The sequence below is a fragment of the Delphinus delphis genome, chromosome 11, assembly GCF_949987515.2.
Source record: "Delphinus delphis chromosome 11, mDelDel1.2, whole genome shotgun sequence".
NCBI classification, from domain to species: domain Eukaryota; kingdom Metazoa; phylum Chordata; class Mammalia; order Artiodactyla; family Delphinidae; genus Delphinus; species Delphinus delphis.
In genome coordinates, this window is record NC_082693.1 from 41,217,784 (window position 1) to 41,245,755 (window position 27,972).

A 27,972-nucleotide genomic window follows, 5' to 3' on the forward strand; every position below is an offset into this window, starting at 1 on the left:
GTGGGGGCTCCCCTGGTGGCGCAGTGGTTGAGAGTCCGCCTGCCGATGCAGGGGACACGGGTTCGTGCCCCGGTCCGGGAAGATCCCACATGCTGCAAAAAAAAAAAAAAAAAAAAGTGTAAAAATTCAGTAGTGCCCCTGCAGAGGAACACCAGCCCATGAGTTGTTTTCAGCCTGATTCGTTTGATGCAAGCAACTCAGAAAGTGGTCTTTGTCTTTACAGACCTTAAGAGCAGCTGGGAAAACGTACATGATCTTCTTCGTCTTGGTCATCTTTGTGGGTTCTTTCTATCTGGTGAACTTGATCTTGGCTGTGGTGGCCATGGCTTATGAAGAACAGAATCAGGCAACACTGGAGGAAGCGGAGCAGAAAGAGGCTGAATTCAAAGCAATGTTGGAGCAACTTAAGAAGCAACAGGAAGAGGCACAGGTTGGTGACCAATTCTTTGCTCTGGTCTTTCCTGCCATATCACGGTGACTAAGGCCCCACCTGATTGCCATTCCAATTGATCTTTTTAGGCATCAGTCACTGTCAAATAGAAGTCACTGATCTGATTAAAATAACCCAAGTAACAACTGCAGATGGTCAGTCCAATTATTCCATTTGTCTTAATGGCCACATTGTTTGTGAATATGATCTTTTGTTGAATTTCTCAGCTGTTCAGTGTACAACTGCTGTGCTGGCTGGGGAGAAAAGAAAGTGGCCAGAGCAGTCTATATAATGCTTCATATAAGCATAGCCTTTTTGTTGAGAAAAACATTAGGGTCTCCTTCAGAGATTCTCTGTGGTCATAGCAAGTCTTGAAAAGAAGATACAGGTAAAATTTGAAAAACAAACTTGTGATTCCACCAACACCCTAACACTTTACTTTTTCATCTTTATCTTTATCCAAATATACATGTATTTTTACATTGTTGGGCCCATAATGTATAGTATAGTTTCTTAGCATTGATTTGCAGAGTTTTCCCAAAAAAAGGATCATTTGGTACCAAGGTGGCAGCCACGTTCTTGTCTGAGATACTCAAGAGAATAAACCCCAGAGTTCTCACCATGCCGTTCTGCTCTGGTTATGCAAGGCTGTGTGCCACGATACAAATTCAGCTAGGAAGAAGGGATGCCAGGCCCCAGCCACAGGCTCCTCTGACGGGCTGGTTTTCCTTCCTCCTTTTTTCCCTTTTTCCCCTATCTGTGGGAAAGGAAACGACCTGTACTAATTGCTTGGCTTTGGGTGGCTCCAGTTCATGGCTTCTGATCTGCACTGTTGCTGTGGCTCCTTTCGCAGGCGGCGGCGATGGCCACTTCAGCAGGAACTGTCTCAGAAGATGCCATAGAGGAAGAAGGTGAAGAAGGGGCAGGCTCGCCCCGAAGCTCATCTGAAATCTCTAAGCTCAGTTCCAAGAGTGCCAAAGAGAGACGTAACAGGAGAAAGAAGAGGAAACAAAAGGAGCTCTCTGAAGGAGAAGAGAAAGGGGATCCCGAGAAGGTGTTCAAGTCAGAGTCAGAAGATGGTATGAGGAGGAAGGGCTTTCGGCTACCAGACAACAGAATTGGGAGGAAATTTTCCATCATGAATCAGGTAAACTCTTTGCGCTGGGTCAAATAAGCCTAAGAAATTTTGGTTTTCCTAATCTCACTTGATTCTCATGTTCCCCTTTGGGTTTACGTTTTCCACACCCATTCCTGCATTCTCAGGCCTTTTTCTCCATACCTACACGCTGTTTTCCTTTAGGAGGAAGTGTTACTCGCGTATTAGGGCTGCCCTGTGCTCTAATCCTGCCCTCCCTTCTCTGCTCTAAAGCTAGCCCTAGGACAGCCTGGTCACCTTTGGCAAACTTACCATAGCAGTAAAGTCTGTGTCACAACCAGCAAGCCTTATGTTCTAAAATATCATGAAGAGCTTTTCTCCTCTTAGCATCTGAACTTCAGAATTTAGATCAAATACCTCTTTTGAAGAGTTGCATATAATTTTAGGTTAAAAAAAAAAGTCATGGAACTCTTTAGGTCACCTTATTTGAGTGTAGCAAGTTCTAGTAATTAATTATTCTAGATATATAGTGTCATGCTGATAAATTAGCCTATGATATATTAAAAGCCTCCAGTTTTACCCAACTTTGATAAATCGGGAAACTAAAAGAAAGAGAAGGGAGAGGACTTATGGATTATTATTGAGCATTGTATTACTATAAATTTCATCACATAATAGGTATTTTTGGATTTCAGAGAACACCACCAAAATCCAATTCTTAAGCCATTTAATTCCCCAATTTTTTTTTTAAATTTATTTTTGGCTGCATTGGGTCTTCGTTGTTGCATGTGGGTTTTCTCTCGTTTCGGTGAGGGGGGTTACTCTTTGTTGCGGTGCATGGGCTTCTCATTGCGGTGGCTTCTCTTATTGCGGAGCACAGGCTCTAGGCACGCGGGCTTCAGGAGTTTTGGCACACGGGCTCTAGAGCGCAGGTTCAGTAGTTGTGGTGCATGGGCTTAGTTGCTCTGCGGCATGTGTGGTCTTCCGAGACCAGGGCTTGAACCCGTGTCCCCTGCATTGGCAGGCTAATTCTTAACCACTGCGCCACCAGGGAAGCCCTAATTCCCCCTTTCAAAGAAAGTTTTGTAAGGTATAGAATACATTACAGTTCCTGGTTATGGCAGTGTATTCAGTGTCTTTTCTTGTTTCCCAGAGATGATTGATTGTGCCTCTCCCTTACATCTCTCACCTCCCCGTTCAGTCTTTTGCTGGTCCAGTTCATTTTATCACAGCAGAATCTCTCATGTCCATCCCCTTCTTTTTATTCGTATTAATCCTATTTTAGTTCAGACTTTGTGTTACTTTGTTCTACTGCAGTTACCCATTGCAGCTTCATTCACTCTTGTCTGTCTCTCTCTCCTTTATGTTTTATATATTGTCAGCAGATCACTTCCTAAAACGTCTCTCTCATTATTTGTCACCAAGCATTTATGGAGTGCCTACTGTATGTCAAGGATTGTGCTAGGGGGCTTCCCTGGTGGCGCAGTGGTTGAGAGTCCGCCTGCCGATGCAGGGGACACAGGTTCGTGCCCTGGTCCGGGAAGATCCCACGTGCCGCGGAGCGGCTGGGCCCGTGAGCCATGGCCGCTGAGCCTGCACGTCCGGAGCCTGTGCTCCGCAGTGGGAGAGGCCACAACAGTGAGAGGCCTGCGTAACGCCAAAAAAAAAAAAAAAAGAAAAAGAATAAAAAAAGAAAGGATTGTGCTAGGTCCTAGAGATTAAAAGGTGGTTAGAACACCATCCCTGCCCTAGGGAGCTTACAGTGTAATGGGGCAACCAGATACATTAAAAAAATTATTTGTGTAATAGCATTGATGATATTATTCCATAATTGAGATACACTGGGGTGTTTTGGAGGGCACCGATCTATCCCAACCTGGAGGTTCAGCAAAGATTTTCTGGGGAAGATCAATGAAGGATAAACAGGAGTTAGTCAAGTAATGTACATGTGTGTTGGTGAGGGAGCAGTAAGACGGAAGAAAGGACATTCCAGGTTTGGAAGAAAAGTATGTTCCAGTTTGGACATCCCAAGTTTGAATTGTTTGTTGGGAAACCTAGTAGACACATGGAGTGTCAAATGATAGCTCAGGGAAGAGGCCTGAGCTGACAGGTGGGGACTGAAACCATGAGACTGGATGAGATGACTTGGAGAGGTGTGTCAGGTGGAAGAACAGTGGGCCACTGATGTTCACGGCCATCAGAGATGGAACTCATGGAGGAAGACAAGTGAACGGTCGTTAGAGGTGCTAAGAGAACCGACAGTGCAGTGAGGGCTGGAGAGCACAAGGGTGGGAGAAGGCAGTGGAGTGATCAATGGATTGAAACTTAACAGAGATGCTTGATGAGATCAGAACTGGAAATATCCGTTGGATTCGGCAATAGAAGTCATTGAGAACTTGAAAGTTACATTTCAGTCCAGGGTAAGGGTGGATGCCGTGTTGAGTGGGAAGTAAAGACTTCTCATTCAAACTTCTTTAAAGAATGTGGGTGGGGGCTTCCCTGGTGGTGCAGTGGTTGAGAATCTGCCTGCCAATGCAGGGGACACGGGTTCGAGCCCTGGTCTGGGAGGATCCCACATGCCGCGGAGCAACTAGGCCCGTGAGCCTCAACTACTGAGCCTACACGTCTGGAGCCTGTGCTCCGCAACAAGAGAGGCCGCAATAGTGAAAGGCCCGTGCACCGCGATGAAGAGTGGCCCCCGCCTGCCACAACTAGAGAAAGCCCTCGCACAGAAACGAAGACCGAACACAGCAAAAATAAATAAATTAATTAATAAACAACTCCTACCCCTAACATCTTAAAAGAAAAAAAAAGAATGTGGGTGAAAATAAGCTTTTTTTTTTTTTTATTTTGCGGTACACGGGCCTCTCACTGTTGTGGCCTCTCCCGTTGCAGAGCACAGGCTCCGGACGCGCAGGCTCAGCGGCCATGGCTCACGGGCCCAGCCGCTCCGTGGCATGTGGGATCTTCCCGGCCCGGGGCACGAACCCGCGTGCCCTGCATCAGCAGGCGGACTCTCAACCACTGCGCCACCAGGGAAGCCCCAAAATAAGCATTTTTATAATCTGTTGGAGAGGAAACCCAGAAGAAGGAGGGTTGGAAGTAAAAATGGAGTAGAACAGAAAAGAAAGTAGAACAGTCTTGGGAGATGTGAAAATAGGTGTAGCCTCTAACAAGAAAGGGGGTACCTTGTCCCCACCCCCAAAGACGCCAGCACAAGAGAGGTGGGTGTGTGTGGGCAAGTTTGTAGATGGGGAGTAGGAAGTGGAGAGAGATGGCACCTGTCAGTCTCTAGTTTTCAATAATGTAGGAAATTAAAAATCTTATCGAAGGGTTTGAGAGGTTGAGTCGGGAGCTTGAAGACAATAGTGACAGTTTAGAGTAGTTACTAAGAAGAACGGGAGAGGGAACTCCCCTTTGGGGTGGAATTCATAGCACTCCCCCTCCCCGATGCAGACTCCCTCTTCAGTCTCCAGTCCCTGTGCCCCTTCAAGCACCCTATACTTACACCACAGTGAACTACTAGATGCTTCTCATACACGATGCTTCTTTTCTACCCTCTGTTTTGCTCCAGAAACAGTCTCTCTAAGATGCCCTGTTTTTTCCATTTCTGAATTGTCCACATTGTATTTATTCTTCACATCCTTTTCTCAAGTAACCTTCGCTGACCCTCCTCCATCCCACCCGCAATTGGAAATTATCATTTCATCTTTCCGTTATGTTTATACGTACCTCTCTGCATGTTGCTTTTTACTGTATGTGGTTTTATATTTACGAATGTTCATATCCTCTCCTCTCTCAGATAAAATCCTAAAAACAAGGTCTGCTTCTATGCCCATTCAGATATTTTTTGGAAAAATGAATGAAGAACTTTTATAAATCTGATTTAACCCCTTCTGGGACTCCTTTATGGCCTGGAACCATCTCTGTCTCACCTTCACCTCACCTTTCTCCTAGTTCAGTCTCTTATGGGGGAAAACTGTGATTGTAGCTTTGTTGTAATCCAGCCCTTGTCTTGAGAGCCATCCTGAGCTAGTTAATGAATACCTTAGTACCATTAACACTTTGCTATTGAATGGGCTCTGATTAATCCATAGGCTTCAGCACAGAGTTGCACTGATTGCTCCCTAGCTCAGAAATAAAGCTGGGCTTCTGAGATGTCCTGCTTTGCATGAAAATGTTCACTTCCTCTAATCTCCCCATTTGAGAAAAACTGTGGATTCCTAGAGTCCGTGGCTGACTGCCAAGACTTGCTTAGAAGCCCCACACAGTAGTAATACTCTTTGTCCCAGGACTCTCCCGCAGTTTCTCTGATTTTATCTGGAGGAATGGTTGTGGAAACTGAGCCCTAGGGAGATTTACTAATTTATTTAAGGTTATATAGCTAGTAGGTGTTGCAGGCAAGATTTGAGCCGGGGGCTCCTGACTATAAGCCTTGTACTGCAGTCTCTAGCCACCCCCTCCTCACTCACCTCCACACATACCTGGTCGTCTGTGGCGACTGGCTTCAGTTTTCCCACCGCACAGTTCAAGTGAATGTCAGTTTCCTGTATTTCAGATCTGCTGAGATCCTCTCGAGACATCTGCCCAACCTGTTTCCTACCTGTTTCTCTGTAAAATTACTGCTGTGTTTTTAGGGTTTAGGTGAAAACAAGTATTAGGTTGAGTTCATTTTTGCAAAGTATTTTAATTATTCTATTGCAGCAATTCTCAAACTTTTTGGGCTTTATATCTTTAAGAATTATTGAGGACCCCAAAGAGCTTTTTTTAAATGTGCTTTCAATTTATTGTGTTAGAAATTATAATTAAGAAATTTTAAAATGTTTACTGATTTATTTAAAATAATAATGATAAACCCATTATATGTTTAACACAGATCATACATATTTTTGAAAAAATAAACTGTTTTCCAGATCAAAAAAAAATAGTGTAAAAAGTGGTACTGTTTACATCTTTGCGAATCTCTTTAATCTGTGATTAATAGAAGATAGCTGGAATATACCTGTATTCAGTCTGTTGCGATGTATGTTTCTTTGGTTGAAGTATTTAAAGAAAATCTAGTTTCATACAGATGTAGTTGGAAAAGGGGGAAATATTTTAACAGCCTTTTTAGATAATTGTGAATATTCTTCTTTGATGCTTTTCCAAAACTGGATAATGGTAGATTTTTAAATGGTTAGTTGCAATGTGGAAGCTGAAACTGTATCAGTAACTTGGTACTGTTACATTAAAATCCTTTGCTGTATTTTGCACTATAGGTCTTTAACTCATGAATGACTTGTAGCATCTTACATTGACCATTTGGGAAATACTGGTTCACTGAGTTATGCAGATCTTCGAAGTACTGACACACAATATTAAAAAATCACGTATATTATTATCTCTATCAAGCTCATAAGAAAAGTCTTTAAATTCTGTGAAACTGTCAGGCTCACAGAGTCTACTGTATGCCTGTGAGAAAATGAGAGTGATAAAGGCAGACATCATCTTAGTATTATTATGAAGTAGTTTTAATCTTGTGACCCCCCCCCCCCGCCCCATAAAAGGGTCACAAGGACCCCAGGAGTTCCCAGACCACATTTTAAGAACCAACTGCTGTGTTGGAAAGAAAAAGTGAAGAAAAGGTGAAATATGGCATGGAAGTAGGACATTTAAATCATCAATTTATTACATTCTAAACATCCCAGTCATTGTTAAGCCTTATCCCAGTAAACAGCTGACATGGGTGCCCTGAAATTCCCAATTAATTTTTCTGTGTAGTGTGAGGGCTCCTCCCTCTAACCAAGAACACCCCAGAGCTATTCTCCCAAGCAGACACCTAGATCTGAGGGAGTATTTTTAGTTAGCTGTGATGTGACTGCCTGGAAAGGACCAGAAGCTCCTGGTCTGTTGACAGGAAAGATTTTGAAAACAGGACCTATCTCATAGACTAGCCTGGATCCCAGGAGTTAATAGGGCCACGGGTCCTGAGTCATAACTAAAACCCTCCAGTCCAGGAGAATGGAGACTGGGGGGTCAGGGGCTACCCTCAGGGTATGTCTCCTTAGGGAACTGGCTAGATGAGGATAAGATACAAGGGGTACAAGGAGAAATGGGACAAGTTCATCTTTTCCCCTTCCACATTTATTGCAGTCAACTCTTTTGCCAAGAATGGAACAAAGAATTAAAGGATAATAGATAAACTGTTTCCTTTTAGTGTGTATTGTCTCAGGATCCTGATTCCTAAGTGTTCCTGGGTCACTGAATTGGCCATTATCTTTCTATCACTTCCTCTCACTTTCCTATCAGTTAAGAATAGTCAGGTATTATATACTATATGAGATCTAATATAGTACATAGTATTTCCCCATGTAGTACATAATATTTCCTACTAGGCTGCAGGTTTCGAGAGGGCAGGGACCATGTTATATGTCTTGTTCACCACTATCTCCACATCACTTAGCACACAACAGGTATTTAATGATCATTTATCAAATAAAAATCAAACCTCTTTCCTAATATGGGGACCTAATATAGTAGGTAGGGTCAGCACCCAACGTCGGCCTTGTGAAAATCACAGATTCAGTCCAGGGAAGCTTGCGGTGAGAAGGGAGGCAGTTTTTTATTTTCTGTATTTTATGGGGCTTTGACGCGTTAGGAGCCTTGCTGGCTGGGAGGAGCTGCCCCTCTTGGCGCTAGTTTAATTCCTAGAGAGAGCGAACAACTTGCCAGGAAGTGTGCCTTTCATGTGCAGATCAACCAGTCCAAAACCCTTATCCCCAACCTCCTGGTATCTAGTTCACACACCCAGCCAATATCTCCCGTGCCCTAAATCACTCCAGAGCCAGGACCATTCCTATAGCCCAGAACCTGTTTGAAATTATTCAAACTATCCAATTTTAAACTTTTCAAAGGTGCCTGCTCTGCCTCACCCATCCCTTCCACAGCAAAGGCCCTGGGCCAGGCTTTTCCCCTCGCTCCTCCTGCCTCCTGACTGACCCTCGTACCCACCCCCACCCCCCGTGAGGCCCTGTGTGGCCCGGCATGACATGGTGCGGCATGCCATGCCCCCTTATTTCGGGAACTGGAAGTAATAAACTCTTCTTTCAAAGACAGTTATCTCTGTGTCTGTCACCTTACCATACCTGATTAAAACAAAATCGTAGGTGGGACTTCCCTGGTGGTCCAGTGGGTGAGACTCCATGCTCCCAAGGCAGGGGCCCTGGGTTCGATCCCTGATCGGGGAACCAGATCCCGCATGCTGCAACTAAGACCCGGCACAGCCTAAATAAATAAATATTAAAAAAAAAAAAAAAAGAAAGAAAGAAACCAAAACTCATAGGTGCGTTCTAACACTTAACAAATCTTCTGGCCAGCCACATTGTTTAGAGAAGTGTTTCTCAAACTATCTGTAGCGAAGGACCAGTTTTTGTCTTTCCCATTTCTTCATGAATGATACTCTTGTAAAATATAATTGCAATAAACTTCTAGAAAAATCATCACATTCTTGGATGTTGTAAAAATGCCTACTTGCTGTTAAAATTTCTAAATGCTTCTCTCAGGCTTTTACTGTCTCATTGCAAGCCAGTAGCAGACTATATACTAGCATCGATCTGTGAATGGTTCAGGGGAATGAATCAGTGAGGGTGCCCGAACATATATGTGAAATGAGGAATAGCAGGCAATAAGCTGGAGGAGGCGCTGACCCCTCTACCAGCTCAACAGCATGGAGAAGGAACATGGCCATGTATGTGCCCTTTTAATACACAGTGACACCCTCCACTCCTAAATGAGACCCAGTGAACATTCTAGAATCTAACCCATGCAGCTCCTCCTCTCGGGTGCAGGGATGAGGCAGAAGAGCAGAACAAGTCAGAGTGATCAGGAAACGGGTCAGAGATGCTGCATACCTGAATCCTATTTTTTTTAGAGGTCTACATACAGCATATAGTATGTATTTAACAGTAACATTTGTGTAAAATGATCTGTGGTAAGTGGTTTTCTTGATGCAGTTTCCAGTAATCAAATTCATTTATTATCTCAGAGATTTGTGAGTTGCTTCAAGCCACCGCAAGAAGAGACTACATAACAAGGGAAATACAGGTTAGAGAATGAAGTATGATAAAACTAGAAATATCCAAAAAAAAGGTACCCACCTGGGCATGGGGGCTTTGTACATTACAGGAAGAGAATGGAACTGGGATCATTTTGAGTCTAGAACTAGAAGTGGAGTTCTAGGTAAAAAAAAGATATGGGCAGAAATATTAAAGAGAAGCCCTACAGCCATTCCAGGGTTATCATCAAAAGTATTATTTTAAAATGTTTATTTAGCACTTTTGATATGTATACTATATTGGCAGAGTCCTGGCCCACAAAGAACTTCCACAGTGGAATCATTTTACCAGAAGGGTAAGGCCTAAACTCTAAGGCAAAAATCTTATATAGCTAAAAGTTACTTTGAAATTCCTTCAAAGCCATAATTGGGCAAACTGAGTATCTCAGGGTAGCAAGGAGGATTGTCTGAGGTCAGTTGTCTGTCAGGTTTTGTTCTTTTAGAGCAGAGGTCCTCAAACTGGGATTGCATCCCCTCAGGGTACTTGAAGACTTTCTAAGCACAGTTTTAAGGAACCTGATTTCCAGATCTTTAAGTTACATTTTCCTGCGTCTAGGGTGAGGCCTGTGGTCCAAAGTCACACCAGTTCTTTTCCACTTTTCTTTTCACAGTCAGCCTTCTCCCACTTTACAAAAGGAAGGCATACCTCTCTCTCATCCCAAATCCTAAGTGGTGTATTGCCCTAAGATATAAAAATCTTTGGAGGTGCGAAACAAAGGGACAGTTGAAAATATTAGGGTCTAAAAAGTTTTCTTTAATCTAGGAAACAAACCCATTGTAAGGCTTTCTGAATTTACCTATCTCTTATATACTTGTAATAAGAGTGAAATATAGAGTTATAATCAGGGGCAATGGGACGTTTTAAGTTCAGGAGCAAGATGGATGTCCCTGGGATACATATTAATACATTTATTAAAAATTAAAAATGAAGTCATACTTTTTCCAATGAAAATAAGTCTGATTTGGCCAATTGCTTTGACATTGGGGACTGGCTTTGCTCATTAGATCATATGGTGGGCATTTTTGTAAATTAAATGAGCTAAGTCTGTGGCTTTAGGTTTTGATGAAAATATCTTTAAAGCATGTGATAACATCATTTTATTAAAAAATTAATGTTGGCAGTGATGTGTAGAAATTGACAATATTTTGGTTATTCCAGCCTTTTCTGTTGGGTTAAATATGGTTCCTTTAAAGTCAAAGAATAACCCCTGTAAGAGGTACCGATATAATTATTAGTTAATAATAAATAAGGCCCTTTTGATATCCTCAGGAATCAGGAAGTGGAATACTTCTATCAACTGGGTACAAGTCCTTTGGCAAGTTGGGTGGTTTTCAGTTCTTTGCTTTCAACACAATTGAAAGAGGACTTGATTTAATTGTCAGCTGATAGAGCATTAAGATACATTTTGCTGATAGCTTACTATGCAATTTTGGCGTATAACTTAGAAGGAGTTCAAAGAATTGAGTGACATTACTGTTTATAACAATATTCTTCTGTTCCAAGGTACCATTTACATGAGTAAGGTTTCTCAGCACTTAAAACCTAAACAATATTAGAAGGGAGAGAGGGGTTTCTGTTGAGCCATGTTTGATTCTAATAATAAATAATACTATCTACAAATATTTAAACACCAAAACACTAATTGGAAAAAAAAATTCATCTCACTGAGATATATTTTAATAAAATTTTCTTTTTAAGCTTAGTCATTACTTATAAAATGTAGAATATATTTGTGATCAATCGTATTAATGAGAATTGTAATAAAAACACAATGCAGGAGAATTTTTTAAATTTCTTGGAGACTCATGGTCACAGGAAAATTTTCTTTTAATTTTAAGTAGTTTATTTATAATTTTTTGTTGCCGAAAAGTATTGAAAGGTGATCAGTAAAGTGCATTAAAGCATAAAAATATACATTAGCATAAAATTCTCTAGGGCAGGTGGAGTGGAAGTATGAGCTGAAGGAGAAAAAGATGAAAAATTTCTAAGTGATAAATACAAGTTTGACTTTAAAATGTCAATGCTGGGAATTATATAATTTACAAATACTTAAACTTCTCATGAAAAAAACGTTGACTTTAAAATGGAGGAGGAGGGGACATACCATTTTCAACTGAACTAAAAAACTGTTGGCATAGTTCTTAGCCTCTAGGGCATGTGGTACCCATTGAGAGAGTGGCAAGTGACTGGGCACTTTTAAATTCTCTCCTTTTGCCAAGTGTGGCGTAGAATCTAACTTGGTAGGTTAAAGGCACACTCCAGGTGAGCTCGTAGTAATGAGAAATAGACACTGAATGTATTTCCTGGTGATTCAATACACAGAGCATGAGACAAAAGCATCCTTTCAATGCATGGGTGAACAGTGAATAGAACTTGTGAACGGTTAACAGGTCAAAGACAGGTGTATCGCAAGGTTATGGGGCAAGGAGAAGTGAGTAATGATGGGTGTTGAAAGGCAGTAGAAATTCAACATCCCGAAGTGCTTTCTGGAAACACCTGTGTTCTGATGAACAGGAATGCAAGGATGGGGCCAGACTGGGGAAGCTGACAGCCTTTGTTCAGCCTCTGCGGGGTCCCCTTCCTGTCTCATGCCTCTCTCTCTGTCTCTCTCTCTTCCTGCCCCTACAGTCACTGCTCAGCATTCCGGGCTCCCCATTCCTGTCCCGCCACAACAGCAAAAGCAGCATCTTCAGCTTCAGGGGGCCTGGGCGGTTCCGGGACCCGGGCTCCGAGAACGAGTTTGCGGACGACGAGCACAGCACGGTGGAGGAGAGCGAGGGCCGCCGGGACTCGCTCTTCATCCCCATCCGAGCCCGCGAGCGCCGCAGCAGCTACAGCGGCTACAGCGGCTACAGCCAGGGCAGCCGCTCCTCGCGCATATTCCCCAGCCTGCGGCGCAGCGTCAAGCGCAACAGCACGGTGGACTGCAACGGTGTGGTGTCCCTCATCGGCGGCCCCGGCTCCCACATCAGCGGGCGTCTCCTGCCAGAGGTGAAAATAGATAAGGCAGCTACTGATGACAGTGTAAGGAAGTAAAAAAGTAGACCGAGGCTAGGCATGGCCTTCTCTCCCACTCCCTTCCTCTCTTCTCTCCCTGCTCTGTCCCTTCCACCCGGTCTCTCTTCCGAGCTCCATCCCAACTCGTGTCTCTGCCCCCCACCACTTCTGTTTTCTCCCTCCAGGTTTGTTCCTATTTCTCTCTTCAGCCCTCCTCTTTTACTCGCCCTGTTTTCCCTTTTTTCCTTGCTCCATTTTCCCCCATCTTCCTTTCTTGTTTCTGACTCTGGCCCTTTCCCCATCAACTCTTTCCTTTATTTTATCCCTTTTTCTCTCTCTCCATCTCTGCACGTGTCTGCCTGCTTATCTCTTTTCCTTCCCACACCTGCTTTGACTGAATGCCTCTGGCCAGAGGATCCTGCCCGGATGGAATGAGAAGGGCCTCTGCCGTCACCAGTGACCAAGTCTGAGCGGGTTTGGAACTATCATTGCTTCTCTCCCCCTACGTCCTCCCTCCTCGTAGGGAAACAACTTGGAATTTAAAGTTCTTGTCTTCCTGTTTAAAAAAAAAAAAAAGTAACATAGCTTTGAATAATTTTCTTAGTCTCCTCTACAAGAGTGAGATGTGATTTTTCCTCTTTTTCCAAAGAGGAATGTGCATGGGTGATGCTGAGGGTAGGAAGTAGGCACTGGGAGAGCCAGGCAAGGAGAGGTTAAGGAAACCAGTGGGGAACTGGACCTAGACATTTAAAAGGGATTGAGATGGAAATAAATCGAAGGAGGGGAAGGTAGGTGGTCAGGGCAAGAACACATGGTATATGGGGGAGGAAGGAAAAGGGAAGTGAAAGATGAATTTTAAATGTAATCAAATGTCAAGCTCTAGAGGAGCTGTATATCATAGCTTCACAAAATCGCTTGTCTAGGGGCTAGGATAATGGCTCGCCTCTTTGGGAAAAGCCATCCCTTAACATTTCTTTAGATTCTAAGCTGTTTATACCTTTTTTTCTAGTTTGAAATTCTTATAACCTTAGTGATCCTAATCCTTTCTACCTCTAGTTCCTTAACTTTCCTCAGTCCCTCCTTAGCCGGTCTCAGCTTCTTGAGATAGCATGTCGGTCTGTTTTGTTGCTACACTTCAGTTTCCTCTAACACAGCATGAAGATAGCCAGCCCTTTCATTAGCATGTTGCATGTGTGGAGGGAAATTGGACAATCAAGGATGGAATTATTCAGAATGATCTGTTTTTAGCACTTTAGGACAGTTGTTGACTGTCCTAAATTCAAAAGACAGTTAGGATATTTGACGTTGTCCTTCCTCTTCCTGACTTTTTATTTAAAAGCAAAATGTTTTTCCCCTTATGTTTGTATAGCTCTTTACAAGGTATACATTACTTTTGCATGCTTCGTTTGTTTCGAATAAAAATTCCATAAGGCTGACAAAATGGAGCTGATTATTCCTGTTTCTGAGACGGGGAAACAGGCTCAGTGAGTTTGTACTCCTTGGGGTTACACAGCTCATCATTGACAGACCTTTCAGAAACCTCAGTCTTCTGCTTCTCAGTTAATTTTCATGTCTTCTCCGCCTAGTCACGTGGCCATTGCTCTTCTGGAGAACTGTTTGTTTCAGATCAAGCGTAATAGGAACAATAATGATAACAAACGGTGGCTCCAACGCCCCCTCCAAGCTAGGTAGTTGGCCAGAATAAATGTTATGAGTGACTGTCTTTACTTGAAATATAATTTTTTGATCTTCACTGGTTCTATGTCTAGATGTAAATTTTTTGGCTCCGTAATTAGATAGATAATTATGTTCTCTAATAAAACAAGAGATGATATCAATGGAGAATGAGGGGTGGATCAGCCTGGACAGTACAGTGGGCATAATTCAGATGTTGAAAACGAACGTAAATTTTGATATCCTAGCAGTTTTAAAAAATATTTAAGCGAAATAATATATCTTGCTTTTTCTTTGAAGAGAAGGTATTAGAAAAGGTATCCAGGAAGAAGGAGCTTGAACTTCAGCTTAAAGGCAGCTGAGCGGGTTTGCGGGTTTTGTTTTTGTTTTTTTAGCAGCTTCTGTTATATTGTGTGGGAGATAAATCTGAGAGGCAGTTGAGCAGATGGCTGTGGAATGTAAGGCTGTCTGCGCTGCCTTACGTTGTGGCTGACAGAACGCTGCCTTTGGGGTTTTGGGGGTCCTGCACACTCAACACCCTGTAAGCACTTAGGAGATGCTTTGCAGTGGCCCCAAGTGACGATGGTGACCGACCTGAGGATTCCCAAGGCCAAGAGGTCAGATCCCAAAGTGGCAGGAAGATGAGGTAGGTAGGACTGTATCATTCCCAAGGGCTTCATAACGAGGAAAAATTATTTTGTTAGAAGCACCTCCTAGTGGTTAATGGTGTGGGGAAATATCTAAGTTACATTAATAGGCCAAAAAGACAAAACAAAACAATAACAGAATGCATATAGTTTGTGTGGTATGATATCATCTATATAAAGACAAACTGCATATAGAAAAAGTTAACGGTAGCTGCCTTTGGAAGGGGAAATTATGAGTGACTTTTTTTCCCTTCCTTAACACTTTTCTGTTCTTTCTAGTTTTCTACAATGGGCCTAATACTTATAGCTGCCATAGACTGAGTTCTGATGACACTATGCTAAGCACCTTTATATGTGTGATCTCATTTAATTCTTATAACTTCCCCATTCAGTAGGTGGTTTTATCCAATCAACAGATAGACTCAGAGACTTAGTGACTTGTGGAAATGGAACCAAGGTCTTCCTGACGCCAAGAGAACTTCCTGACTGCTTATTTGGGAAGTAGGAAAAGTCATTTCTCTTAGAAGGAATTAATATATTCATAATGTTATATGCAGCCTGGGCCAAGTGAGCAATTATTATACCTCTTTGGGTGAGAAGATAGCGATTCTCACTGTCAAAACGTTTTGGATGCGTCTGCAGCTACAGATGAACTTGTCCTCGCCTGAACCATCAGAGTGCTTCCAGTTACATACTCACGCTTTATGGACTGGTGTAGGAGCCGTTGATGGTCCATAAGCTGATCTCACACAACATTAATGCTTGGGCTATGCCACATCTGTATTTTTTTTTCCTTAGGCTCAAATTAAGAAATATGATATTCCCTATGAAAAAAAGACATCCAGACATCACCTCATTAGAATCTCATCAAAAACTATTTCACATCTTCATTAATTATTCAGTTGTGATTGAGTGGTGATAATTTTTTGATAGTTTGAGAACTTTTGCATTTTGCTGAAGCACAGGATAAGGGGACTTTCCCCATGTCTTCATCTCTGAGCTGGAAAATCATTGCTCTTCACTCGTAAAGGAAGCAGGTGCCACTGACCATCCAAAAACGCACATAACTCAGAAATCATGTTGTAAATGCAAAGCATTATCTCATTTCATGCTCACAGCTCCTGCCCTCTGAGTTAGATACTACTATTGTGTGCATTTTACGAGGAGGAAACCAAGGCTTAGAGAAATAAAGCAACTTGTCCAAGATTGCACAGTAAGCAGTAGAGTTAGGATTTGAATCCAGACAATCAAACTCCACAGCGTTAGCCACTAACCATTATGCTATGCTAACTACGAAGCCCGGGTTCTTTATTTACTCAAGTGATCCTGAAAAATTAGCATCTCTAAGCCCATTTCCTTATCTGTAAAAAAAGAGATAAAAAGGACCATTGTTATAGGGCTATTTGAAGATTAAAGGTAATAACATTTATAAAATGTGAAGCATATTACTTGGCCCATCCTTGGTATTCAGAAAGCCAGTTTCCATTCCTTTCCCTATACTTTTTTGGCCTTTGTAGCCTGAGAAGTAGACAGTGGGATTTCTGCTGAATCGCTTGACTTGGAGAGGGTCGGATTTCTTCTAAGATTCCAAAGATCCTTTGAGAAGGATAAATTATTGTACAGTATTTTAAAGCAGAATACTGCAAAAATTTTAGAAAGGCTTGAAACAGGAGATAAATGGCTGGGTCCTAAGCCCACTTCTAAAGTGCTCTAAATTTTAGTCCCAAGAAAGGTGACTGGCTGGTAAGTTGCCAGTTACGTATTCCCATGTGAAAGCAGTTCAGAATCAATAAAAAGTTGAGATTCCTTGGATAGATCTATAGAAATGTGGGCAGAACCTGCCATCTGCAGACATGGTAGAATATCTCTTTGAGAAGGACAGCTACAATTTAGGAGGTTGGAAGTCAGTGGCCTAATAAACTTTGTGTTTGAGTTAAGAGAAATGCAATAAATTTGTATTGGGTTTAAAGTAATTAAGGTTCTCAATGGCTTCCTCTGTTACTGATAGTTTTGCACCAAGGCTCCTTAGGGGCTGAATTTTTACAAGGCAGAGAGGCTCCTGACTTTAAAAAGTTGTTAGTTCTCCTCCTCCCTCCCCAACAAAATGAAAGAAAACGAAACAAATAAAAATATACACCTTCATCTCCCGCCCCCCCAAAAGATGACCCCAAGAAACAAGGGAGGGGAGAGAATGAGTATGTGATCTTTCCTCTGGTCCTTGGGTCTCAGCATGCTTGGAGGAAGACACCTCCTTCCCACCTTCCAGGTGATGAGAATTGGGCAGCTGAACCAATAGTAGAGACATACCTCACAGAATCCCAAGCAGATTCTAGGTGGAAGGTGACGATGAAGAGTCTGCTCCAGGTTTTCTTCCCTTCAACTGGTCATAGTCTGACACAAGAAACAATAGCCAACATTACTGGTTGGAAAGTGAAATAGTACAGACACTTTGGAAAACAGGTTGGCAGCTCCTCATAAAGTTAAACATAGAGTTATCAGATGACGCAGAGATTCTACTCATAGGTATATACCCAGGAAAACAGGTGTTCACACAAAAATTTATACATAAATATATGTATATGTGTTTTCAGAAAACACAGAATTTTGGTAGTGATTGTACTGAATCTATAGATCACTTTGGGGAGAATGGACATGTTAATTATATTGAGTCTTCCAAACTATGAATGTGGTACATTTCTCCATTGATTTAAGTCTTCTCAAGTTTCTCTCAGCAAAGTTGTATAGTTTTTAGTGGGGGTCTTAGACATCTTTCATTAGATTTTTTTTGCTTGGTATTTGATATTTTTTGATACTATTGTAAAAGGTATAATTAAGATTTTTATTTTCAATTATTTGTTGCCAGAATATAGAAATACAGTTGATTTTTGTATATTAACCTTATATCTCATGACCTTGATAAATTAATGTATTGGTTCTATTAGCCTTGGAGGGTTTTTTGTTGTTTGGGTTTTTTGGGTAAATTCCATAGTGTTTCCTACATGCACAGTAATATTTTCTGTGAGTAACAGCAACTGCAATCTTTATGCTCTTCATTTACTTTTCCTGCTTTATTGCACTAGCTAAGACTTTAGATACAAAATGGAATAGACTTGATGAAAGCATACATCCTTCCTTGTTTCCAGTATTAGAGGAAGAGGATTTAATGTTTCACCAAGAAGCATGGTGTTGGCTATAGGTTTCCTAGATGATCTTTGTCAGACTGAAACTGCTACATTGTATTTGTGGCTTGCTGAGGAATTTTATTTTTATGCAGAGGTGTTGAATTTTGTTAAATGTTCTTTTTCTGCATCTGTGAGATGATCATATGGTTTTTCTCCTTTATTCTGTTAGCATGATGAATAACACTGACTTTTTTCCTAGTATTAAATTAACCTTGCTTTCCTGGGATAAACTCTGTTGGTCATGATGTAGTGTCCTTTGTATATATTGCTGGATTCTGTTCACTCATATTTTGTTAAGGATTTCACATCTCTGTTGGTGGGGGATACTGATCTCTAATTTTCTTTTCTTGTAATGTTCTTGTCAGGTTTAGTATCAGGGTTATGTTCGCTTTATAAAAGAAGTTGAGAAGTATTCTCTTAACCTCTGTTTTCTGAAAGAATTTGTGTAAAATTAGTATTATTTCTTCCATAAACATTTGATAGAATTCACTTATGGAGCCCCATCTGGGCCTAGAGTTCTCTTTGTGATAAGATTTTTTATTATAATTTCTTGAATTAATATGAGCTATTTAGATTTTCTATTTCTTCTTATGTCAGTTTTTATAAGTTGTGTTTGGATATGTTTGTTTCATCCAAGATGAAATGGCATAAAGTTATTCACAACATATCCTTATTATCTTAATAACGTCTATAGGATTTATAGTGATATCCTGTTTTTTCACTCCTGAAAATTATAATTTGTGTTTTCTCTATTTTTTTTCCTTGATCAGTCTTGCCTGGGGAATTATCAATTTTATTAATCTTTTTAAAGAACCATCATTTGACCTTTTTTGATTGTCTATTGTTTGTCCATTTACTAATTCATTAATTTCCATTCTTATTATTTCCTTTCATATACTTACCTATGGCTTAATTTGATCCTCTTTTTCTAGTTTCTTAAGGCAGAAGCTTCGAGCATTGATCTTATATCTTTTTTAAGCTGTAAAATTTTCTCTAACAATTTCTTTAGCTTCATCCCATAAATCTTGATGTATTGTGTTTTCATTGTCATCAGTTAAAGTATTTTTTAAATTTCCCTGTGCAAACCTCTTTGATTCACAGATCTTTAGAAGTCTGTTGTTTCATTTACAAATATGTGGGAATTTTTCTGGATATCTTATTATTACCAAGACATTTGATGGAACCAGTTATTTGGATCTATGCTAAATGCTCTTGCCTTTGTAAAAAGATAATTAATGGATTTCTCTTTTTACCTTCTAGAATTTCCTAAGTATGGGCTTTGAAATGTTCATTTCTCAGCATCTTCTTTCATTTGTTTCTTTTTTAAAAGTTAAGCAATTGTACAGTATAGATTATAGTTCTATAACACATTATGGATTATGGAACAAATTTTAATATTTCAGAAGTTGTCTCCACATAGCCCTGCTACAGTTTACTTTCATTTTACCTAGAAAGAGATAAATAGTAATTGTTCCATCTTAATATTAAGTTTGGGGATAAATTTTTCTTTAATTTTTGTGGATTTTTTTATCCAAGCTAAAAATTGTTTTATCTTTTGAATAGGTATCAACAAATGATAATATAATGAGTTGACTAGGTCTTTTTAGATAGCATTTTCATTAATTTTGTTTTTTAAGGTTGGTGTTATTAAAGCCTGAAGAATTTATATCTTATTACATCCAGCATGCCCAAAAGACAGTAAGCTACACTAATACCAAAGCCATATTAAGTGCAGTTTCATCCTTCTTTGATAAACCAGCCAGTCCATTAGATCTTCCAGTACCTCGGGGGTCAGCATTATAAAATCTATCTATTGTAGATTTGCAGAAGGGCAGTTCAATAAAAATCTAGAATTAATAAATGTCAGAAATAAGAATGTCCATTGTATTGGGACTTCTGTGTTTATTTTTAGATGATTGTCATTTTTTAAAATAAATTTATTTATTTATTTATTTTAATTTATTTTTGGCTGCGTTGGGTCTTCGTTGCTGCGCGCGGGCTTTCTCTAGTTGCAATGAGTGGGGGCTACTCTTCGTTGCGGTGTGCAGGCTTCTCATTGCGGTGGCTTCTCTTTGATGTGGAGCACAGGCTCTAGGCACGCGGGCTTCAGTAGTTGTGGCACGTGGACTCAGTAGTTGTGGCTCCAGAGCACAGGCTCAGTAGTTGCGGCGCTCGGACTTAGTTGCTCCGCGGCATGTGGGATCTTCCCGGACCGGGGCTTGGACCCGTGTCCCCTGCACTGGCAGGCGGATTCTTAACCACTGCGCTACCAGGGAAGTCCTGTCATTTTTTAAATATAGTAGTTTAATCTCATTTATTAAATGTCATGAATATTAGGCTGGGAATTGTAGCAAAAAGTGATTTCTCAAAGAAATATACTGTATCATGACCTGAGCTAATGGTTAAGTTATTCTTACAAATACAGATGCTTGTATAGTAATGCATCCAGGAATTCCCAAGGAAACCAGTTCTTTTTCTTTTCCATTTCTTCTGTAGCTCTGCCAGACAGACAAAACAAAACAAACAAAACCCTAAGGTAAACCAAATCTCTGAATCAGTGGAACTATTTGATAAAACACCATGATGGGATTGTAATCTGCCTGGAACTTTCTTCAGTACGGTTCTTAAAATCTAAATATATGTAAGAATAGAAAGGCTTTCTGATGTAACTCTCCAGAGACGATTATTTTCTTTTCAAAACTTACTGTCACTGATCAGACAGATACTTCTCTAGCTTCATACAAACACATGTCTTCCCTGTCCTGTGGTGACTGTCTCCGTCCTCTTACCTTCACATGGAAGGAGCAGCTAAGTTTATATGGTTGACGTGTTACAGTGGACAGCATAGTTAACTAGAAAGCTAGGTTTTAAGCCACCCCATTAAGCCTGACCTGATGTAGAATATTCAGGTTGGCACAAACAGCGCAAGCTAGGGACATTCAGAAACCCTTTGCCGTAATCTACCATACTGGTATCGCCCAAGGAGGAGCGTGTAAAAAATATTTTGTTTAACAGTCTGATGGTGTTTTCTGCCCTTTTTATTCGGTTGGGAATTCGAAAATTTCAGGTTAACTCATAAAATAAAAATGTAAAAAACAAGATAAATGTAACAAGACATATGAGGCAATGTGTTTAATTAAGATGGCAAAACCTACCACTCTCGTTTGCAGTGGCTTGGAGGAGATTTGGAGTAGAACTTCCACTTGCTAACGTTCAGTTAGGCCCAGTTTTGACATTTGGAAGTGACAGTTTGGTAGAATGGTGGTGCTCCTACAAGTGAAGGAAACCGTGTCTGTAATACTCAGTGTGATCAGGCCCCTGGCCCTTCATGAAATTTCACGTACAGGTGAATTTGACTTATTTTATCATGTGGTCCAATTCTAGCCAAATGCTCTGGATTTGAGAGGAGGACAGGAGGGTCTGCTTCTGATGGCATTTTCCCAGGGGATCTGGTCTTCCTACTCTCTGTGTACGTGGAGCAGATGATGTATTTGGATCCCAGCCAGACTCTTGGGTTCACTGTAGATTTTATACACACTTAAACGACTTGGTCTTGTCATCTGTGGAGCTAAGGATGATCCATGGCCAACTCGTTTCATTCTACTCCTTGAGGCGAATAGGACTGTAGGATCAAAGTAAAAAGATCTAAGGAAGAGCATAGGTTCTCGCTCACTCTAGACTATATCCGCTAAGGCCCAGCCTTAACGTTGATAAGACTTTACTCACCCAACTTGCTGTTTTTTCCAGGCTACAACCGAGGTGGAAATTAAGAAGAAAGGCCCTGGATCTCTCTTAGTTTCCATGGACCAATTGGCCTCCTATGGGCGGAAGGACAGGATCAACAGTATATTGAGCGTTGTTACAAATACACTGGTAGAAGGTATGTGCCTTGTGATGCTGTCCAAGCTGCTGAGCTATAAATATGTGGTGTGCATGATAATATAAATATAGTCCCTTGGGCTGAGTTGCGCAAAAATTGTCTCAGCTTTAGGAATAGAGTCTGCTGGTTATAGAAACTAGCATTTCAGATCTACATGCGGAGAATCCAGGAAGGACTTCAAAGCCGCTGCCAGCACTGTACACAGATAGGTAAGAAGTATGAAGGAACAACGTAAGAGCGAGCTAGAGGACCTCAAGAAGTCTCTGTAATCAGCACCATGAGGAGCCAGTAGGGTGACGTGAGGCAGAGAGGAACAGAGACGGAAGAACTGTGATGACAGAAAATGATGGAAACCCCCCTCCTGCCCTCGACCACAAAACTTACCTTCCTCTCTTCCTTTTTAGCTACTTACAGATCTTTTGGTTTTCCCTTAAGGACAAATGTACCGTGCATTGTGATTATACCTAATTCTGCCTCGCTTTAAACACCCCCATATATCCATAAATACATTGCACGAGTGAACAGGTAAGCTGAAACCCCTCTAACGCTGGCGCTCTGTGCCCGGGGGAAGGGCAGCCGCTGTTGAATCATAGCGTGCCTGCAGCAGCGTAGCCGTCAGAGCCTGAACTCCGTAGCAGGTGGCTCCTCCGTGACACAGCCTGGCTTGCTGAGGATTTCCCATTACACTGCAGTTCCCTCGCAACTGTCAGCTTTCTGTCCGACTGTGGTCTGTATTCCAGGCTCCTCTTGATTTCTTTGGCAGTAGATTCAGTGACCAGGTTTTCTCTCACAAGATTCTGATTGATTCTGCATACTTCTTCTTCACCTGATTCATGCTGATTTAGCTGAGTTGTCCCATTATAGATCCGTACTGTACTGTTCCTGATTGCCGTTCTGCAGAATCCACACACCCAGGCTAACCCAGTAATAATCAGAGTCCCTGAGATAAGGAGACTCAAATTACTCTGGTGTCCTTGGAACAAGTTTTTTTTTTTTTTTTTTTTGAGTCATTTAAGCCACATACCACTTCTAGTCTGTGTGTGTGTGTGTGTGTGTGTGTGTGTGTGAGAGAGAGAGAGAGAGAGAGAAAGAGAGAGAGCGAGAGAGAGAGAGAGATGGGCAGGGGCATCTGTGGTGAAAGGAGAATCCCTAGAAGGGAACCCGAAACTCCCCTGCACATATGGGCAAGGAGTTAGACTAAACCTAGGCTAATCTTGAGGTGTATCACGTAAAAAGAATACTGAACTAACTACTTTCCAGCTCCTGACCAGCTTCATTTGTCCTGTTTTCTTTAATTCCCATTGAGGTCATTGTCTGATAGAACATCTTTAAGCTTTATAGTTTATACTTTGAGATAACAGGTAAGTAACTGCAGATCATAAGAATTCCAAGATACGATATATCAATATTAGCTTAAGAACCTTAGCAAATTTTATTCTTCACTTGGAGACCAAGACAAGATTTCTCTGAGTATCTGTAGCAGTTGAGAAAGAAAGACGAACAGCCTCCAACAGGCCTGTTTTATTCCTGGTAAAAACATCAGAGCAGAGCTATCCATTCAATGCAACAGTGATTTACTGGTTACCCCGGTGGCCTAGTGCAGGGTCTGGCAAAAGTAGATGCTCAAAAAATGTGTACGGAACTGAATCTTGTTGTGCTTGGAACTGGGGAGGAGTGCTGGGGCTCCAGGATTCCTTTCGGAGGGCTTAGTAGGATTTGACTCCCTTTGCTAAAGCGGATGAGACAGAACTGCTGTAATCAAAGGACAGTGAATGGCTGGAGCTGAATGATGTGAGAGAATTAAAGGACGTTAAGGAAGATCCATTCCTATGTAACCACTGTTCCCTCTGTATTTAACAATTGCTACAACATGGAAAGCCAACACTGAATGAATACTTGTTTCTGCTTTTCAGCCTTCAGTTAGGAAACTCTGACATTATTTTAATCCAAAGAAGCGGGCTTCTTATCTAATGGTTTAGAAACCACAGTGGAGAATTCCAGAATCCTGTAAATAATGAGATAATCCTACAAATAATGAGATAATCCTGCCTGCTCTGCCTCACCCCTATCCTGCCTCACCCCTATCCTATCGCAAGCATGCTCACCAGGATCCAATAAACTCAGCGGAATTCACAATCAGCAGAGCCGTAAGCTTTGGGGATATTTCAGAGGACGGGGCATGGGGTGTCGGCAGAGAGTCATGTGGTCTTACTTCTCCTCAAAGCAGTAAAGCTATGGGAGAAGGGGAGAGGGTTGAAGTAAGAATGAGGAAGCAGTGATGGTATTTAGCATTATTGATTCTCAGGTGAAACAGTTTCAAAAGTGTCAGTGCAATTACTTACCTGGTGTCTACCTTTCCAGGTGTGGCTATAAGCTCTGTGAGGGTGGCGATTCTTGTTCATCAACGCAGTCCCAGTGCCTAGCACGTTGTTGAATTGACCTGGGAGAAGCCCTGGCCTTCAGAAACCTCCTGGTCTACAAAGGCCACCATCTTGGAGGAATCATGAGGCCCTCTCTGAAAACAATTCCCAGTGCCCCCAAGGTTGAGACTACAATTCCCAGTGGCCCCAAGGTTGAGACTACAATTCCCAGTGGCCCCAAGGTTGAGACTACAATTCCCAGTGCCCCCAAGGTTGAGACTACAATTCCCAGTCCCCCCAAGGTTCTCTCTGAAAATGTCCAGGAGCAAACTAAGGGGAACCTCACAAACTTTTGGACATCTCACCCCCATATGTTAACACATTTGCCCAGACTTTGCTGTTGTGGGTGTGTAGGGCCAGTAACGGTGTGCAGAGCTGTGCGTCCCTTTATAAACCTCCGTATTCACCTGACTGATCTCTTCTAGCTCCTAAGGCTCCGCACTGTCTTAGTTTTTGTGGAACGGAAACGAGTATCCTGAGGATCTGCCCCTCTCAGTAAATGGCAGGGATACTAGATACCTAGTATCCCTTTTCGGTGCCCCACAGGGTAGGGAAACCCTACCCTTGTCTGTCTGGCAAGGACTCGGAGCCTAGTTCCTTGTAAAACATTACAGTTGTCAACTGTTAGAAACGTGAACAGTCCGCTGCTTCAACCTCCACGTGCAGGTGAACAGCGGACATTTGGAGAGAGGAGGAGATAAAAAAAGGAACGGAACCAGATTTCCAAATATGTACTATAAGAATTCATGGAAATAAGAGAACCTTTTCAATTTTCTTTTTTGGGAAGAAGACTAAATTTACCTTGGGAAGGGAGGGAGTTCTATGGGGAAGAAACCAAAGCAAATTTTCTTCACAGACTTCCTTTCCCACGCAGACTCCCACGTGTCGCTTACTGTGGCCCTTAAGTCTGAAAAACCAAGGCAACCATTTTCTTAGCAACCAGGGAGCCAATTAAAAGCCCAACCAAAGCACCCCATCTAAAATAAAGCCATCACCATGGGCACCAACCGGCTGGTTGGAAAAAGGGAAAGTAGACTGATTTAAAGCAGCCATCTTGCTCTTCGTGAAATGTCGGGAAACTTTTTCTCTATTCCCTGAATGACTTGATTTTGTTAGTGGATTTGAGTGGGGTCAGGGTGGTAGCGGATGCAGTTATATCCAACCCCACAGAGCCAAGACCTGGCCTCTAAGGGTTATCATGCTGATGGGTTTTCAAAGTTACCCCTCTTCAAGAACATCCTTCCAGATCAAGGTCCTTGGACTTCTGTGATGCTGGCTATTGTATTTCATACTGAATTTTGAGGAGGGCTTTGTTACCGAGGGCCTCACGCCTAGATTGTTGGAGCTGAATGGCTCTCCGCCTTTAGTGTCTAATTGTCCTTTCTAGTCTTTGCTTTGTAAACGACCTCAGAGCTCATCGAGTCCAGTGATTGTCCTAGGACCCTGGGGTAGTACCTCAGGGAGGGAAGACTTGGATTGCCCTGGACTCCAAGCTCCTCTTCCTGCCTGAACTAGAGCAGCTCCTGGTTTGTCTATTTTACGTATTGGGGGTCACATAAGATCTTGTTTGAAAAAATGCGTCCTGCTTTTAAAAGAGGGACAGACTAAAGAGACGAAGACAAAAGAAGAGAGAAACAAAAAGGAAAGAAGAAAGAGACTGAGGGACGGGGAGACTAAGAAGATAGAGAAAGAAAGGATGAGAGTGGGAAAGGGTGAAAGGGCAAGAGAAGGAGAAGGAGAGAAGAGCTGAGATGAGAAAGAGGAAGGAAGGAGCAAAGGGGAAGGAATGCAACCTCTGTTCCTGACTGCATTGCAAACTCACATTGTGAACTCATACATCTTTGAGAACCTAAGACAGACGGTCCACGTGGTGGCTTGGTTGACAATGCTGGTTCTGCTGTAAAGAAAATAAACAACAATAGCAAATGCTTTCATAGCACTTGCTGTATGCTGGGGTGTTCTGAGGCACTTTATATATGTTTTAGCTCATTTAATTGTCGCAGCAAACTGAAGTAATTTACTCAAGGGCCCACAGTTAGCAACTGCCTGAGCTGGTTATGCCCGTATATGTCTGGCTTCAGTGTGTGTGCTTTTGACTGCTTCTCTGATAATAAATAGTTTAATGATACCATGTGTAATAAAATATCTACCGTTTATTGAGGACTTACCTCGTGCCAGGCCCTGTGCTGTGTGCTATCTGTAAGCAATGGAGGAGGATTATAGGATTCATTTAGTCCTATAGCCTGCAAGTCAGTGCCCTTTTAGATGAGGCAACGGAAGCATAGAGGACGCAGTACCTTGCCTGAGATCATACACTCGTGAGTGTGGAAGCCAGTTGAACCAGGGTTGCTATGCCTCCCAAACGGGTGGATTGAGTTTTGTTTCTAACTAGATCCTTGTTAACTGGGATGTGACCTGGCACTGGTCATGCCTCCTCCTCTCTGCCTTCAAGAGAAGGAAAACTGAGGGAAGCCCTCAGGAAAGTCAGCACTCCCTGGCCACCTTCCTTCTTGTGTTAATAGCAGTGATACCCACCAAGTCCAACCCTTTTGTTTTCTTCCCAAGACTGAGGGGCTACCTTTGTTCTCTACTCACTACAGAGCTGGAAGAGTCTCAGAGAAAGTGCCCGCCGTGCTGGTATAAATTTGCCAACACTTTCCTCATCTGGGAGTGTCACCCCTACTGGATAAAGCTGAAAGAGATTGTGAACTTGATCGTCATGGACCCTTTTGTGGACTTGGCCATCACCATCTGCATCGTCCTGAACACGCTGTTTATGGCAATGGAGCACCATCCTATGACGCCACAGTTCGAACATGTCTTGACTGTAGGAAATCTGGTAAGATGGAGCACGGCCTCCTGATTTGACCATCTGAACGGGTTTTGCCTGTAGGAATTTTTTTTCTGAGACTGAAAGCTGGAGTTTAGTTGAAAAGAAAGTAATAGTTAATTGGAAGACAAATGCTTCCACATATGCCGCAGCCCCGCCGCTTCCGCTCACTGTTGTGATCCCTTGGCTGTTTCCTCTTTCTGCAGAACTTTGAAGACGTCATTTAGGAGCTGTTGGTTGCAGAATAGGAGGCATGGTACAGTGGGTTGGTTTCCTCAACCTGAGCCAAGGACTTGTGGATTTCTTTCTCATTCTGTTTCTCACATTAATTCCTGCATTACTCCAGCAAACCGCTTCCCCTTTTTCACCTTCAGTAACAACCACCACAAAATAGGGGAGCTCTTTCAGGGCGTTAAATCCAATGATAAATTTGCCCACACCGTCATATCTTAATTATCCATATGGGGACTGTCCACGGGAAATTTTAAATTCTAGGCTGGTTTCCCCTCCTGTCCAACTTCTGAGTGTCATCCAGTTTCTACCATTAGTTGATCTGTGCCAAATTTATTTTAACGTTGGTTTAAGTGATTAATTTATATTATTTAGAAGATAGGTATGCAGTTTTTAAAAAATAGATTATGTCGTGTATCGTGAAGTCAAGTAGTTGTAATTTGGGGATTTCCTGTTTTACTTCTTTAGTACAAAAATCAGGAGTTGATTGAA

General features: G+C 41.9%; 1 protein-coding gene across 5 annotated transcripts in view; it reads left to right on the forward strand.

Annotated features, from left to right (window-relative positions):
• SCN8A (sodium voltage-gated channel alpha subunit 8) overlaps positions 1 to 27,972 on the forward strand; it is a 118,122-nt gene that overhangs the window by 45,761 nt on the left and 44,389 nt on the right. For 4 of the 5 annotated variants that reach the window (XM_060024793.1, XM_060024795.1, XM_060024791.1 and 1 more), the window contains exons 9-13: positions 224 to 430; positions 1,284 to 1,577; positions 12,248 to 12,610; positions 21,867 to 21,999; positions 27,020 to 27,258. In XM_060024793.1, coding sequence (XP_059880776.1) covers positions 224 to 430; positions 1,284 to 1,577; positions 12,248 to 12,610; positions 21,867 to 21,999; positions 27,020 to 27,258 — 1,236 coding nt within the window. Of the gene's footprint in view, positions 1 to 223; positions 431 to 1,283; positions 1,578 to 12,247; positions 12,644 to 21,866; positions 22,000 to 27,019; positions 27,259 to 27,972 lie in introns of all 5 variants that reach the window. The other variant, XM_060024794.1, reaches the window with a different exon arrangement.